This window comes from Dryas octopetala, chromosome 7 (assembly GCF_963921425.1).
Source record: "Dryas octopetala chromosome 7, drDryOcto1.1, whole genome shotgun sequence".
Taxonomy (NCBI): Eukaryota; Viridiplantae; Streptophyta; class Magnoliopsida; order Rosales; family Rosaceae; genus Dryas; species Dryas octopetala.
Window position 1 is genome coordinate 8,889,616 of NC_141372.1, and position 15,542 is coordinate 8,905,157.

The 15,542-nt window shown below is 35.3% G+C and overlaps 3 protein-coding genes across 7 annotated transcripts; all 3 read left to right on the forward strand.

Annotated features, from left to right (window-relative positions):
- The first annotated feature begins 1,747 nt into the window (after positions 1–1,747).
- LOC147279378 (TonB-dependent heme receptor A) lies at positions 1,748–3,972 on the forward strand. 4 transcript variants are annotated; one of them, XM_086251144.1, is made up of 3 exons: positions 1,748–1,833; positions 2,146–2,257; positions 3,576–3,972. In XM_086251144.1, the coding sequence occupies exons 2-3, from the start codon at positions 2,182–2,184 to the stop codon at positions 3,788–3,790; spliced, it is 291 nt and encodes a 96-aa protein (XP_086107270.1). In that variant the 5' UTR covers positions 1,748–1,833; positions 2,146–2,181; the 3' UTR covers positions 3,791–3,972. The 4 variants fall into 4 exon arrangements, with proteins under 4 accessions (XP_086107270.1, XP_086107269.1, XP_086107271.1 ...); XM_086251143.1 differs by having other exon boundaries at positions 1,798–1,867; XM_086251145.1 differs by having other exon boundaries at positions 1,809–1,833; positions 2,149–2,257.
- Positions 3,973–5,058: 1,086 nt separating this feature from the next.
- On the forward strand, positions 5,059–7,046 carry LOC147279379 (cytochrome b-c1 complex subunit 9-like). The gene is made up of 4 exons (XM_086251495.1): positions 5,059–5,179; positions 5,270–5,469; positions 6,159–6,206; positions 6,753–7,046. The coding sequence occupies exons 2-4, from the start codon at positions 5,347–5,349 to the stop codon at positions 6,801–6,803; spliced, it is 222 nt and encodes a 73-aa protein (XP_086107621.1). The 5' UTR covers positions 5,059–5,179; positions 5,270–5,346; the 3' UTR covers positions 6,804–7,046.
- Positions 7,047–9,739: 2,693 nt separating this feature from the next.
- Positions 9,740–13,937, forward strand: LOC147279380 (putative eukaryotic translation initiation factor 5-1). Of its 2 annotated transcripts, none has more exons than XM_086251961.1 (2): positions 9,740–9,878; positions 11,792–13,937. In XM_086251961.1, the coding sequence occupies exon 2, from the start codon at positions 12,122–12,124 to the stop codon at positions 13,439–13,441; it is 1,320 nt and encodes a 439-aa protein (XP_086108087.1). In that variant the 5' UTR covers positions 9,740–9,878; positions 11,792–12,121; the 3' UTR covers positions 13,442–13,937. The 2 variants fall into 2 exon arrangements, with proteins under 2 accessions (XP_086108087.1, XP_086108088.1); XM_086251962.1 differs by having other exon boundaries at positions 9,749–9,878; positions 11,796–13,937.
- Positions 13,938–15,542: the final 1,605 nt, after the last annotated feature.

Consider the following 15,542-nt stretch of genomic DNA (forward strand, 5'->3'; position numbering starts at 1 on the left):
AGACATTTTTAGCATCATGTCTATTTTAGTAATTATACACAGTCACAGCACTTTTACATTAACATTTACCAAACACTTTGATACTGTTTTTTGCACTCACAGCACTTTTGAAAACATATTTTACCAAACACTCAGCTGATTTACTTTACAGCTGACTTTACTTCACAGCTGTTTTACCTCACAGCTGTTTTTTCACACAGCAATACCAAACTGGCCCTTAGTCTTGCTTAATGGGGAGCGTATACTTTGACTACAACTTTGAATGTGGCCTAAGCTATTTTAGGCTTACTTTGATATTGATGTGAAAAAAAACTGCTGTGAATTAATTGGTAAACTATGTCATCTTAGTGTTGCTTAATGGGGAGCTCATACTTTGACCACAACTTTGAATGTGGCCTAAGCTGTATCAAGGGTGTCTTAGGCTTAGTTTGATATTGATGTGAGAAAAAGCAGCTATAAAGTAAAACAGTTGTAAAGTAAAACAGTTGAGTGTTTGATAAACTATATTGTCAAAAGTGTTGTAACTGCAAAAAACACTATCAAAGTATTTGATAAATTTTAATGTAAAACTGTTGTCGATGTTTATAATTACTAAAATAGACATGATGCTGAAAATTCTTTTGATTTATTTGTTTGGTAAAAAAGAGGTCTTTTACTTGTTTAAAAATTTTTGGCTACAAATTTATATTAACATTAAAATTGCTAAAAACAAAATAATTAAATAAGTATACATATTATTTTTGTAGGTATATTATAATTTTAATGCTACAAATAAAATATCATTTAATAATCAATATAAAATTAAAAATATATTGGTCAACTGAATTTTTTAATTGATGGGTCCAACAACTTTTATTCATTATAGTTTTGAAAAGCAGGTGGATTAGCTGCTTTTCAAAATTGTAGTGAGTGACTTAGGCCCCGTTTAGTATTGTGTTTTTAGACTTAACATCACTTATTTTGACAATTTTTGACTGGAGACCCATTTGGTTAAGAAATGAACATCAGCTTTTTTCCAAAATTCCAACCCATTGGAAGAGATTTTAAAAGCTGCCATGAGATGCTTTTAGAATTCACTTTGGAAATAATTAGGAAGAAACTAGTTCTTTGGTTTAATGAAACTTTTGAAATTCCTAAACTGTCCTTATCAATTAGAACAATTTACAAGTAAAGTCATATATATATATATATATATCTTGTATTATGTATGTGCCATCTCTTCATCTCTTCAACCCAAGGTGCGCAGTTATTCTCCCTTTAACTCTTCTTCTTTTTTTCTTTCTTTTGGAAGAAGCGCTTTTAATTTGTTTTACCAAACGTAAGTAAAAACACTTTTGACTATTTAAAAATCCTTTTAAGTCTTATGAAAGCACTGTCAAACAAGCTCTTAGAATAGTGAGACACTACAGTTTTTTGTTTTTCAACCAAACACCAAAATGTTGTGAATGACCTAGAATTATCATTCACAACTACTTTTGGGTGTTCAACAACAATCACAAACGAGCCCTTAGTGAGAGTGGTAAATCATAGAGGGGATATACACTCAAGTATTTAATCAGTGCACCCATGAACCTTACGAGATATTTTGAAATTGTTCTTAGTGCATAGAACATCACAAAGAGTTTTTCTTCAAAAAATAAAATAAAAAATAAAAAAAGTAAAACATCACAAAATTCAACCAATTCCAAGCCCAACCCAAAAAATTATTGGGCTTAAAATGCTCAGGCCCAGCCCAACCTTTGACCGGGGTTCCTCAACTGCTCCTCTCCATCCCCAATTTCTCGATGCATAGCTGCTGATAAACAGACTCTAGGGTTTCACCAATTCGTCAAGGTAACATTTCACCTCCTCTCTTCCACATCATTCAGTGAGTCGCTCTTGAATTTTTGTCTTCACTCTTATTTATTGAATTGTCACATCGCTTATTTTTGGTTTAAATTATCAGTGAATGTTGTTTCTGATAGTGTGAGAGTTTGCTCGATCGGGACTCAAACATTGCATTTTCGGATCGGATTTTGCGTTTTAGTTGTAAATCCTTATAGATCCGTGGATGTTTATTGTTTTATTAGGCCAAGTGTAATGAACTAATTTGATTACCATTCCATTTGAATTCTGCTTGTTGAAAATTTTGTTTTTTTATTCAAGAAGCAAGAGCTTGTTCTTTCTTACAAATTTGCAATCATGAGCTTCAACGGTGGGATGCGGACCTGCGCAAAGGTATTGATGTCTTCAGGAGCATCTCTATCAAAATCGGCAGGTAATTTTGGTGCTGTCTGTCACTTATTTTGTTTGGTTCCAGGGCATATCATGCAATAGTTAACTCTATGCACAATATAATAGTACTTATGAATTATGATGCTTTAGGGAAAATGCTTGAATTTTGTTTCGAGTTTGGAAAAAATGATGTCTTTGAGCTAAAATTTAGAAGATTTCAAGACGCATAGGTATATATCTAGGTTTGTTAGAATTTGACTGGAGCTAAAATATATGGGTTTCTCATTGCTGCACTAAACCCATAAAGAACAAAAAAACCCAGACCACATCCAACTCTAATCCCATTATTCTCCAAACCTTAGAGCTTCTCCTTCGTGCTTCTCTCATTGCCTTTTAAAGAACTGAGCGAACTGCCTCTGGTGGCGCTTGTGTTCCCATGCGGGCATACAGAAACCTCAAAGTAATTCCTTTCTTTGTACTCCGTAAGGTGTTTGTATTTTATTTTCTGATGTGAAGAAAGGTCTTATACATATTGTCTATGCCACCCTGGTTATTTCTTTTTGCAAATTAATTTTGGCCGTTCCAAATGAGTTCTTGCTTTGCAAAAGTAAAGTGTGTGCGAGGGCTCAGTTTCACCCGGCAATATGATTATGGGGCAGCCTCAAGGTTTTACATGTTCTCTTACATGTTTCAATTCAGGGAACTGTCCTAAATTTTTATTTTTACCAACTATTTCTCTTCTTTTGGATTATAGGTTTTTAGTTACTGACTAAATTTTAATGCATGCTGACATGTGGATCCAAACATTTTTACCCTTAAATTAGAGGAGTAATTTTATAGTCAATGGGTTTCTTGGTGGTGCATTGAAGTGTCTATTTTTACTTTTTATGTTATATTGTGCACTAAGAAACCCATTCACTGTGAAATCATCTCTTGGGTATTTTTGCTAAGAGAGTTCTATTGGTAAAGACAATGTTGTCACCTTGTGATGAGTGGGTCTAAGCTAGTGACATTTTAAAGCCAAAGTGAATCTTTGCATGCTCTAAATCCCAAATGATAGTTTTCAGACCAGACTTTAGCATCCCTAAGAGACCAGCATTTCCATTGGTGTTTTCTGGTGCTTTCATTGCTTCTATGAAGTGGACCAATATATTTTAATTAATTAAGTTGATTTCCTGATGTGGGTTCAATATCAACTGACAGTTTTTTTATCCAATGCATCCTTAATAAAAACTGAATGTCTAATTTCCAACTGTCAAGGCATGAACTCATCTGAGTTGTTGATTCATTCAAGCTTGAATGCTATATCCTTTTTTGATTGTATGTACTAAGTAGAAATAGTGTCTATTGTGCTCTGCCAGCAACTAGGGGGTTCCACTCAACTGGAGTGAAGAGAATGGGTGGACATGGCCATGACGAACCATTCTATATGCATGCCAAACACATGTACAACTTGGACAGGATGTCACACCAGAAGTTGAAGATGAGCCTTGGGGTCTTCACTGCCTTCAGCATCGGCGTGGCTGTTCCAGTATACGCTGTCATTTTCCAACAAAAGAAAACAGGCTCTGGTTGAGATGGTCGATTGCAGCAATAAGAGACGCAGAATTTTGCAGTCCCGACATTGTCTTAAATCCATTTGTCATTTACTTCTCCTGTTAAAAGTATGTGGTACATTTGTTTGATAATTTTGTGTTAACCAATCAGGGCACATAAGAATCAGATTTGAGCTTTAAAAGATTCCTATTTCCCTTTTTCTGTTCGGTTCTTTCACAGCTTTCTCCTATTCTATGAGTGATGAGCAGTTAAAATAAGTTGACATTAACTAAATTTGGATGCCAAATGCATGACAGTGAGTTATTTTTTATGCTTGATTCCATTTTTTTACTTGACTCTTTATTTCTTTTTCTTTTTTCAATACATGGACCAGGGTTTTTTTTATTATTTGGACCTAACAATCTAGAAAATTCTTTTATAGTTTTAAGAAATAAGATTTTATTATCTTATTTGTTATTGGCTATTAAAATTTAAGAATTGAATGTGATGGAAAGCCTATTCATACTCAATTTCTTCACTATACCTATCATTATAAAGGCTTAAAATTCAATTTACCCTTTGAATAAAAAATAAAAAACTAAAAAGATTAGAAGAAAAAACATAAAAACAAGGCAGCAACCCTTCCCATCCCTCATTGGCGGCCACTCTTACACCATCGGCGCTTCCTCACCCCTTCTCACTGGCATCGGCAGATTAAGAAGGACAAGAGAAAATGAGGGCTGCCGAAATTGGGAAAGTGGGTTTACTCTATCGCTAGGGTGGCAATTCATGTCAGTGATATCCATATCAATCAAATATAGTTAATTTTAAGTTTTAATTCAACTTGTTTAATTAATTATCCAACACTAACTTAACCTATTTGTTATTCGTATTGTGTTCGGATTGACTTACATATATTATAAACTCAAAACTTAAACCTCCCTTTATTTCTAAATCAAATGTATAACTAATCTAATAGATTATCATCCTAAGAGTATACCTTAAAGACATTCATTCATAAGATATACTTGAGACATCATAAGATGCACTTTACACAAAAATAAACTTGACCTTGATACTTACAAACTTATAACAATGATTTCATATTTTTACAAAGAGTAACACTTACATTTTTTTTTTTTTGAATTAGTGAGAGGAAAATCGAATTTGAACGCATAAGAGTAATTCTACGATTCTTCTACCCAACAATCTCAAACAAAAAGTAACACATACATGTTAGGAAATATAAAAATTATTCATTTCTTATTATAATAGAAATTAAACAAATTTTTATTTTTGTTATGCGATGCTTGAGAAAAAAGTAGTGCTTTCATGAAATTATATTTTATTTTTCAAGAGTCTGCTTTGTTCATTCGCTTAACCAAATCGGGCTCTCTACCTCTCTTCATTCCCCAACCAATCGAATAAGGTAAAATCTCCTCTAAGAATCGCTCTGCTTTTCTCTTTGGATATTGTACGTCAATTTTATCGGTAATTGTTGTCTTTGTTTGCGTGATAGTGTTACACTGCTGCGAGCTCGGAGCAAACCCTAGCGCACAGATCAGAAGCAAGTGAACGAGTCTCGCACTTTTCGCCATGGATTCAGCGGCTCGAAGAAGCGGTGGAGGCGGCCTCTTCGAAGGGCTTTACAGGGTCATCATGCGCCGGAACTCGGTCTACGTCACCTTCGTCATCGCCGGCGCTTTCCTCGGCGAGCGAGTGAGCCTTATAACTTAGATTTGGGTTTTCTTCACCGAATCTCTCATTTTGGCTTGTCTGGTTATCTATTTTCCTTTTCCTATTATAATCTGTTTGGTTTCTAAGAAATATGATGAAATGAAATTTTGCTTGATTTGCGATTATGTCAACTTAGTCTACTGGCCAGCTCAGAATTTACATGTTAGTGAGAAATGGATGAAAGTTGATATTGTTTTTTGCGGTTTAGTAAGAGTATTTTTTTTTTTTTTTATCTCTAATTCTATTAATTGGTTTCGTATTTTGTCATATGCTTGCTTTCTGCGAGAGAGGTAAATTAAGCAAATCTATGATGTTTAAACTGTGTTGGTTCCAAAGTTATATGCAACACTCAGTATAGGCGTTCGGTTACTAAACTCAATCAAGTTCAGGGTCATATATCACTGAATTAGCGAGATTCAAAATCTTGCCTATTGTACAGTGACTATACACAACTTAGAGTTTTTGGCCCATTTTCTGCTCAAGAATGGTGTTCATACTCTTCTCTTGTTTCTCTGAGTTATGGGGAATATGCATTGTTCTGAGTGAGCTTTTTCTTTCCTTGCTGAATTTGTTTCGTGTGAAATACCTCGAAGTGTCATTTGATATCTGTTGTTCTTTTCTTAAAGAAGAAAAGTATCAGAATTCTTATGTATTTGATTCTCTGGTTTCAGGCCGTGGATTATGGAGTTCATAAGCTGTGGGAGAAAAATAATATTGGGGTATGCCAACAATTTTGTGGTTATTATTTACTTTTAGTATGTTATGGGGTATTTAAGAATTACATGTATTATCTATGTGTTAAATTATGGATTAGATACAGATTTTTCTGAAAATGCAAATTGTTAATACTGTTTGTATTGCATTTACATATCCTCCCTTCTTTAATGCATGCTGATGTTCTCTAAAGGCAAACTTTTCCCCATGGCTGGCGGTCTGCATATTATTCGGTATATGCATGTTTGGATGTTAATTGGATCTGGATGTACATGTTTGGGAGAGAGATTAGCCTGGTATAGAGGAATTTTTTATGAGTATGGCCACAACAGAGTTGGGTTGGTTTTTCTTTGCACATCCATGGACGTGTAGATTGTATTGCATATAACTTCTATGCAATTGAGACTCTTTCTGTGGTTGCAAGTGGTTTACAACCTTCTCAAATTTGAATGTGCTTTAGAAAAAAAAAAAAATTTCTCAATATTTGATTGGCACTACTGGTCCTCTTATTAGTTTTACATCCGAATTCAATGTTTTCTTTTTCTATGCAGAAACGATACGAAGACATTCCAGTTTTGGGGCAAAGGCAATCAGAAGAATGAATTATCAACTCTTCTCTTTGACCATTTCATGGTTTTCGCACTTTCGGGAAGTTGGAATATGCAATCATGCATTAGGTAGCAATTCTTATTTTTGTAATAATTTTGGGTGGATTGAACTCATTTATCAAGCAAGTTTCATGTTCCATTCAACTGTGTGATTTCATATTGAATCAGTTCTGTATGGCCACTTTGGCTCTAACAATGGCATTGTTTGTTTATGAGATTTTAATTCTTTGGCCTTGATATCCATTGACTAGCATGTATAGATAGTAGTTGTGGACTGCACAAGAGTTTCTGCGATGCTCATAGAAGTTGACTGAGGAAAAATGCCAAGATTTAATGGCTGACATGAGCAACAATAGGTTGCTCTATTATTTATGTTTTCCCGGTCTATCGAAATTTCATGGTATTGCACTATTGTTGTTTAGTCTCAAAGGGGTAAAAATGTTAGGTGGAACAAGTTTTAGGGTCCTGCCTTAAAAATATTAAATGAAGCCTATAATATTAACAATAAATGGTTTGGACTTCAGAATGAATTGTAAGTGTTATTCTATCTTCAAAATAAATACTAAAGATTATATTTTGTATTTGAATGCACATCAAAATTCGGTTTTACAAGTTAATTGTATCTTTTTTTTTTTTTGAGCAAATTATAATTTAGTATCTCAACTTTACATGTTGTTTCAACTTAGTACCTTAACTTTAAAAATTTGTAAAAAAGTACCTCAACTTTTATGTTGTGTCAAAATAGTATCTCCGTTAGTTTTTACCGTTATCTACTGACGTGGTATGAGTATTTTTGTCTTTTTTATTAAATTTAAAAAAAAAAATTTTTTAACTTTTGAATAAAAAAATTTCTTAAAAGATAAACATTTCCCCCTCCCCCTTCCCCAGCCCCCTCCCTCAGCCCCTCCCCACCAACCCAGCCCCCCCTCGACCCACCATCTCTCACCCAGCCCCGACCCACTCTCCGTCCCTCACTCAGCCCCTCACCTAGCCCCGATCCACCCTCCTCCCTTCACCCCCTTACCCCACCCAGACCACTACCTCCCCCTCCCCCTCCCCCGCAACCCCCTCGGCCCCCTCCCACCCAGACCCTGTCGCACCTAAAACGAAGGGGAAAATAAACCATAAAAACCTAGTGAGCGAATGTTCCAGAGCTTGTGAATGTCGTCGACCAAGAGCACGTCCGAGTCCAAGTAAATGACCCGGTCCACACAGCAATCTAACATGTCGCCCAGGTAATTTCTCACGTAGTTGAGTGGGTTCTCGAGCGCGAGATGAATCGAGGACGAGATGAGGTTGATGACGGTGTCCTCGCGGAAAGGAAAGTGGATTGGACGAGTTGGGTGAGGACCCGGGCATCACGCCCAAGCCTAGTTGCTCCAAACCAGCATGTCCGCCGTTGATCGCTCTCGTCGTTGAGGGAAGGGGCTGGGGAAGGGGGAGGGGGAAAAAAGTTTAAGAAATTTTTTTATTCAAAAGTTTTTAAAAACATTATTATTTTTAAAATTTGAGAAAAAGATGAAAATACCTCTGCCACATCAGCAAATAATAGTTTATTTGACAGAAAAACTAATGGAGGTACTATTTTGACACAAAATGAAAGTTGAGATACTTTTTTCCAAATTTTCAAAGTTGGGGATACTAATTTGAAACAATATATAAAGTTAAAGTACTAAATTGTAATTTTTTTTTTCACCAACGACTTTGACAAAGAATTTTACAATGTTAGCAGGTGAAAATGTTCAATAATTTAATCGTAAAATTTGCAAGTTTTGGGGTTTTTTTTTTGCGCGCTCAGCAATAAACGTGACCATTGAACAAATGCGCTCATCTGATTACATATATTGGGTTGTTGGATTCAAATATTTCAATCCAACGGCTACTAGATAACATGTGCTCACTAACACTTATTTTTAGGTGATCAGGTAGGCACAAACTTAAATAAGAACGTGTTTATAATCTCTTAAATTAAATACTGATAGTTGATCTGTATTTCTTTCATTGTGCATCTCACAATCTTCCTTTTTTTTCTTGGGACAGAAGGAAAAAAAATCTTCATTTGAAGACCTATAGTTATCATTAAAAAAAGGCAAAAATTTACAAATAGAACACATAGTTTTATAGTTGTTTCATTTCAGGATATTAATTTTGATTCGTGTTAATAAAAAAAATATATTTTTATTGTGTGTCAATTAAGAATATTGTTTTATCTCAACTTTGGCCCGACATTGGATTCAAACTCCACCAAAGTTAGCAAACTTATACTTGGTTTAAAACTATGTATCTCTTTTTTACAATCATATAAAGATCACTCAAATCAGACATCTACAACTCCAGATAATTGGCCCAAAAGTAGGGTACCCGAAACTGTCCAATCGGACCTTTGGAAAAAAATTTGGAAAATCGGACAGTTTCAAGTACCCTACTTTAGGGCTGATTATCTAAAGTTGTAGATATCCGATTTGAGTGATCTTTATATGGTTGTAAATAGGAGATGCATATTTTTAAACCCAGTATAATTTTTATGAGTTTTGTGGAGTTTTGATGGGTTCAACTTTGGGCCAAAGTTGAGATAAAAACTAAAAAAAACATGGTTTTTAATTGATACAAAATAAAAGCTATGTGTTCTTCATTAACACAAAGTAAAATTAATGTCTTGAAATAAAACAACCATCAAAATATGTGTCATGTTTGTAAATTTTTCAAAAAAAAAAAAATATAATAGTCAATTTATATTTTGTTATTTTCGCTTTAATGAAAAAAATGATAATTCTCTTTTTTTTTTTGGTAATAATTTTACGGATTGCTTTAAATAGAAGAAGATAATAAAAATCAATTTCCCCCTTTGAATTGCTTAGTTGGCATCGACAGGTTGGTAGAGAAAATAAATTATATAATAAATTAAAGGCAGTGAGTTTGCCCTAGCGTAGCTTCTCGCACCGCATATAAGGAGCGTGTTTTCTCTCTTCCCTTTCGCATAAAACGCAAAGCACAGAAGCATAACCTCTAGGGTTCGCTACCTCTTCTCTCTCTTTCTCTCTTCCTCCTCCTCATCCAATCGAAAAAAAGGTATCAATCTCCCCAATCGCTCTGCTCTCTTCTTATGATATTGTACATTAGTTTCATTTTTAAATTATTCCTTTGGATTGTGCGAGTCTTTGTTCGATTGGAACTCAAATTTTGCGCTTTTTGGATCGGGTTTTGTGTTTTTGTTCGTGTTTTAAATCGTTGCAGATCTGTGGATGCTTGTTGTTTTTTCTAGGATATGTGTTATTTCAGGTCAAAATCAATCTGATTGTTTATTTTTTGTATTAATTTGTTTAATTTGTTTAATCTGAACAGTATTTGAGACAACTAAACCCCGTGTTCCACGTTGATATTTTATTTAATGGTTATTTACTTTTTATGCCCTTTTAAATTTTCAGAACCTTCACACGAATTTATATGGGACCATGGTTTTTTTTCCTTACATATTTCCTTTATAGATATATTTTTGCATATGAGTTCTTGGTATGATATTTTTCACCCATCAAACAACATAATATGTAGTACGTATATTTGTTTTGTACCATCCTTGTGTTTTATGTTTTTGCTGTTTGTATTGTAAATTTTCTTCAGATTTGTTGTGTTAGGATTTTTTATATTTGAAAGTTGAGGATCTGCAAATCAGAAAACTAGTCAGATGTTTTTGGAGTTGTGATTTTGTTTTAATAGCACGGTTAGAACATTTATATATGTTATTTTAAAACCAGAAATATCTTTTACTCCCAACTCACCATAAATTTATCATGGTGCTTGATAAAAAGGTTGAAATTCTTTTCAGTAATGTTATATCTTGTTGTACTAACTAATGTGTTAGCTTGCTTGTTATTATTTAAAAAGATTTGAGTTAGGTTGGCCAATCATATTGAGCTCATATAATTGTATTCTCATACATTTAGTTTATTGTCTAAATCATGCTCCAGTGTTTTACCTGTTTATTATACCCAAGGAGTGAAATTTTGCCTAAATTTTCGTTTTTTTGGGGTCCCGAAATTTTATCACATATCCCTTATTTTTCAAAAATATTTTGGTAAAATTTCGACCCCCCTGCAAGTATGTTTTTGTGGAATTTCGTTGAAATTTGACTAGTGATACCTCACTCCCAGCCCCATTTTCATCCACTCAGATCTCTCTCTCTCTCTCTCTCTCTCTTCTCTCTGTCTTCTCCGCCTGCGGCAGCCCCTTGCCTCCTCCCCCTGCAAGGTTTGTAAATTCCTCCCCCGGCGTGTGACCCCCTGCAAGATATTGCGATTCTTTGATCATATGGTTCAAGAAATGAGGAATCTACTATATATGGCTATTTTAGATGATGGGAAATATAATGTCCCTCCATATATATTAATATATGGTAATATTAATTGATATAGATATGTTCATATGTCTGTTGTTTGACTTCTTTCTGCTTTTATTTGATATTGATATAGATAGTTAATTCCATATTGATATAGATATTAATCGATTATTTATTTGTTTTTACTAAATTTGAGGCCGCTGATGCAAGATCAGTATTTGCTACTATTGATGGGATCTGAAACATCTCCCATCTGATCATTTTTATCCACCAAGATCTGAGGCCTCTCTAACTCTCTATTTTTCATTTTTTTCGTTTTTTTTATTTGCTTATTTGTAAAAGCTTATGAGGTTAACTAGTTTACTTCTAATTTTGCTGCTAATTATGCTCATATTGATTGAGAAAACATCCAGAATATATAATAGTTTTATGTTTTTACCCTTTTTGGGAATTATAGGTGAGTGAATGCTTCACTGTTTTTGTGAGCAACCTTTTTTGAAGCTCCAATTTTTTTCTGCTTCTATTAGACAAAAATATCTGGTGGACTAATAGGTGTTCAATGAGCTATCCTGTTTTGACATGTTATCTTGATTTTATGTTTCTTATCTCTGAATCTGTTGTGCTCAATAGCTATATTTTTTGCTTGTAGGAAGTTGGCAGTTCAGTCTGCTAAATCAGCATTTTGTCAAAGTGGAGCGTGTGAAGTCTATAACCTATTTTATGTCTGAACGGGCCTCTCTCTTTTTGTCGTCAATTGGTTTGCTTGGAGAGTATTGTCCTACTAGAAAAAAGATCAGATTTACTGCTGCTGAAATTGGATGTCATCTTGGGTCAGTAGAGGGCAATAACACACACTTTGGTTGCCATTTTATGCAACCTTTTCCAATCGCGAGGAACTTGTCAGGTAAAGGAGGATTTTTGGCTACAAGAGGCAGTCCCCTTCTGATATAACCCAGTTTTGGTTACACCCTTTTAGAAGATGGCTCTACAAAATATTGGTGCTTCAAACCGTGACGATGCCTTCTACAGGTATAAGATGCCGAGGATGATAACTAAGATTGAAGGCAGGGGAAATGGTATCAAGACTAATGTGGTTAACATGGTGGATATTGCTAAGGCCTTGGCAAGACCTGCTTCTTATACCACCAAGTATTTTGGCTGTGAGCTTGGAGCCCAATCAAAATTTGATGAGAAGACTGGAACTTCCCATGTGAATGGGGCTCATGATACTGCTAAGCTTGCTGGACTTCTTGAGAACTTTATTAAGAAATATGTGCAGTGTTATGGTTGTGGGAACCCTGAAACTGAAATAATTATCACTAAGACACAGATGATCACTCTCAAATGTGCTGCATGTGGGTATTTGTCTGATGTTGATATGAGGGACAAGCTTACAACTTTCATCCTCAAGAATCCTCCAGAGCAGAAGAAGTCATCTAAAGAAAAGAAAGCCATGAGGAGGGCTGACAAGGAGCACCTTAAGGAGGGGGAAGCTGCTGATGAGGAGCAAAAGAGACTTAAGAAGGAGGCAGCAAAGAAGAAAGGCACTTCTGGTTCTAAAGCATCAAGCAAGAAGAAAAGCACTGGTTCTGATGAGGATCACTCCCCCACTCACAGCCAGGGAGATGAGAATGACCAAGCTGCTGCTGATGATGATGATGTCCAGTGGCAGACAGACACTTCCTTGGAGGCAGCTCGGAAGCGAATCCAGGAGCAGTTGAGTGCTGTTACTGCTGATATGGTCATGCTTTCTACCACTGAAGAGAAGAAAAAGTTGCCAAAGAAGGCTCCAGAGCTTGAAGAGAAATCTGAGACAAAGAGTCATGAGAACGGAGCTGAAAATACCCATGGGAGGCTTGCTAATGAGATAAAACAATTCCTGAAAAAGGGATCTTCTGCTGGCCAGCTTAAATCCTTTCTGGGTACACTTTCCGGCACTTCCCAAGAAATTATGGATGCCCTATTTGAGGCTCTCTTTGAAGGTGTTGGAAAGGGGTTCAACAAAGAGGTGGCTAAAAAGAAGAACTTCCTGGCTGCAGCAACTCAAGCTGTGGGGTCTCAGATGGTTTTGTTGCAGGCTATTGAGTCTTTCAGTGGGAAAGCAAACCCTGATGCTGCAAAGGAAGTGGCCCTGGTTCTGAAAACTTTGTACGATGTTGATGTGTTGGAGGAGGAACACATTCTGAAGTGGTACCAGCAGGGCTTGGCTGGCAAGAACAAAACCTCCCCGATCTGGAAGTGTGCCAAGCCTTTCATCGATTGGCTTCAGAGTGCCGAGTCGGAATCAGATGAAGAGTGATGTTCATGTTTATCATGTTATTTTTAAAATGGCTTCATGCTTTCTGCTTGGTTGCTATTATGCTTTATTTGGAATCTGAATCAGTATGACAGTGATGGATTTTTAGTTATTTGTCTTTAAAATATAGGGGGGATCACTGGTTTGGCTTCTGTGGTTCACCCCTGCTTGGTGTTGCTCTCTTTGGCTTCTGTTTGAGTGCAAGACATTTGGTTTTGTTGTGTGCAAACTATTAAAGTATTCAGTGATATTGGTTCTTATATTAAATTTGAGTTATGCATTTGTCATGTTGATGATGCGAGTGAAATTTATTTTGGGTTACAATTGGGAGATGCTATTGGCGCTCCTCAAATAGCACTCCTCAAAAGTCATCCTGTACTCCCTTCAAGTTTTTTATCCTTTTAGTTTAATTTTATTAATTGTAATTGTCAATAGTACCCTCAATCTTGTTCTTTCATCATTAAGTTTCAATGCATATCCACAGCTTCTCTCACCTCAATCCCATCTCAGAATGTCCATCTTCTTTTCTTGTTCTTTTAATATAAAATCATATTTGATTTTAACATCTTTGTCAAATTATTACAACTACTGAACTACCCAGAATTTCTCTTTTTCTTTAACCCCCTAAATTGACTGCCCAAATTATAAATCAAACAAAGAAATCATGGCAGCGAAGAAGTGACCTTGGCAGAAAAATCACTTGGGATATGTTGGATACTTGGATGCAGCTGTAGGGAAAGTGGCGAAAATGCTCACCAAAAGGAATAAGGCCTTGGATCCTCCGAGAACACCCTCTTCAACTTCAACCCTCTTCAATGTCCATTTCGTCTCTCTAAATTCAGTTTCACTCACTCTCTCTCTCTCTCTCTCTCTCTTTTCTGCAACTCCACCATGGAAGAGGAAGATAAAAGAGTAAATTAAACAAAAAGAATAGAATCCCTTTGTTCTTCTCAAAAAAGAAAATAGAACCCCACTTTGTTTGTCTTTAATATTTTTATTTTACTAAAATGTGAAATTCCTTAAACTTATTTTACTAATGCAAATGGGTTTTTGAGGGCTTGTTTTTCTTTGAAATATAATGTTGGGTTTCAACTGTGCCAAAAGAAAGAAAGAAATGGACAAAAATGAGGGGAGGTTAAAGAACCATTAAAACCAATAAGGGCAATATTGGTACTGAGAGTTATAAAATTATATTAAAATAATAAAAAGTTAGAGAGAGTGTAGAATGATTTTGGGGAGTGCCAATAGCAGCTCCCTTACAATTAAATTATTATTTTTGGCTTTCTGGTTTTTGGCATTGTAATTGCAGTTGTATAGTCTAATTTATTGTCTGCCTGAAAGGCTTTTACTTCGCATGGGGTAATGTAGGTCAATAATTATCTTTGATGAAAAAAGTAGGTAAAAGTAAGGATATACTTATCACATTTTTATAAAGAAATTTTGTGAAATAACCCTTTGTAATGCCTTTATAACTTTTTTAACCCCCCACTCCAAAATTAAATTTTTTGACCTTTTTGGACCAACACACTTACTCTCTGAGTGTAGTATCATTCAAAGAATGTGTCTATTCATAGTAATTATATGAGGATTTAATATATGTATTGATAATTTTATACTATTTTTTGTAATAATAGAAAGAGTTAAAAAAAAAAACTTTTAGACACTATTGGAATTATTTGGTGAGATATTGGTGAGAATTAAATATTTTGATGGCGACTCCGACCCACCGTCAACCACGAGATCTTCCCTCTAATGCCTCCGGATCAGCAACCCAACTAGGCGACCCTTATGTGCACCATATATTTTGGAGAGTTGCCGAGCTTGCCAGAGGAGGTATCCATGGAGTTCCGAAGTTTCGTGGATTGTTGCTTGTAGAAAGACTCCGGCAAGAGATGGACAATGGCCTAGCTTTTGACCCACTCGTTCGGCTCTAGAGATCCAAGAGTTCAGTGAAGACATAATATTATGTAGCAAGGTTTCCGAGATTAATTAATTTGTATTTACTTGGCCGGATTCGGATTCTTTAATTCACTTTAATTTCTACATTGTTAAAGAACTAAGATAATAAGCTTTTGAATCTCATCCACATATGCTTATCAATGAT

Excerpts from the sequence above, each read along its gene's own strand:
- LOC147279378 (XM_086251144.1), top strand. The coding sequence starts at position 2,182 with ATGAGCTTCAACGGTGGGATGCGGACCTGCGCAAAGGTATTGATGTCT. Across the intron at positions 2,258-3,575 it reads ATCTCTATCAAAATCGGCAG|CAACTAGGGGGTTCCACTCA; the intron begins GTAATTTTGGTG and ends GTGCTCTGCCAG.
- LOC147279379 (XM_086251495.1), top strand. The coding sequence starts at position 5,347 with ATGGATTCAGCGGCTCGAAGAAGCGGTGGAGGCGGCCTCTTCGAAGGG. Across the intron at positions 5,470-6,158 it reads GCGCTTTCCTCGGCGAGCGA|GCCGTGGATTATGGAGTTCA; the intron begins GTGAGCCTTATA and ends CTCTGGTTTCAG. Across the intron at positions 6,207-6,752 it reads GGGAGAAAAATAATATTGGG|AAACGATACGAAGACATTCC; the intron begins GTATGCCAACAA and ends TTTTCTATGCAG.
- LOC147279380 (XM_086251961.1), top strand. The coding sequence starts at position 12,122 with ATGGCTCTACAAAATATTGGTGCTTCAAACCGTGACGATGCCTTCTAC.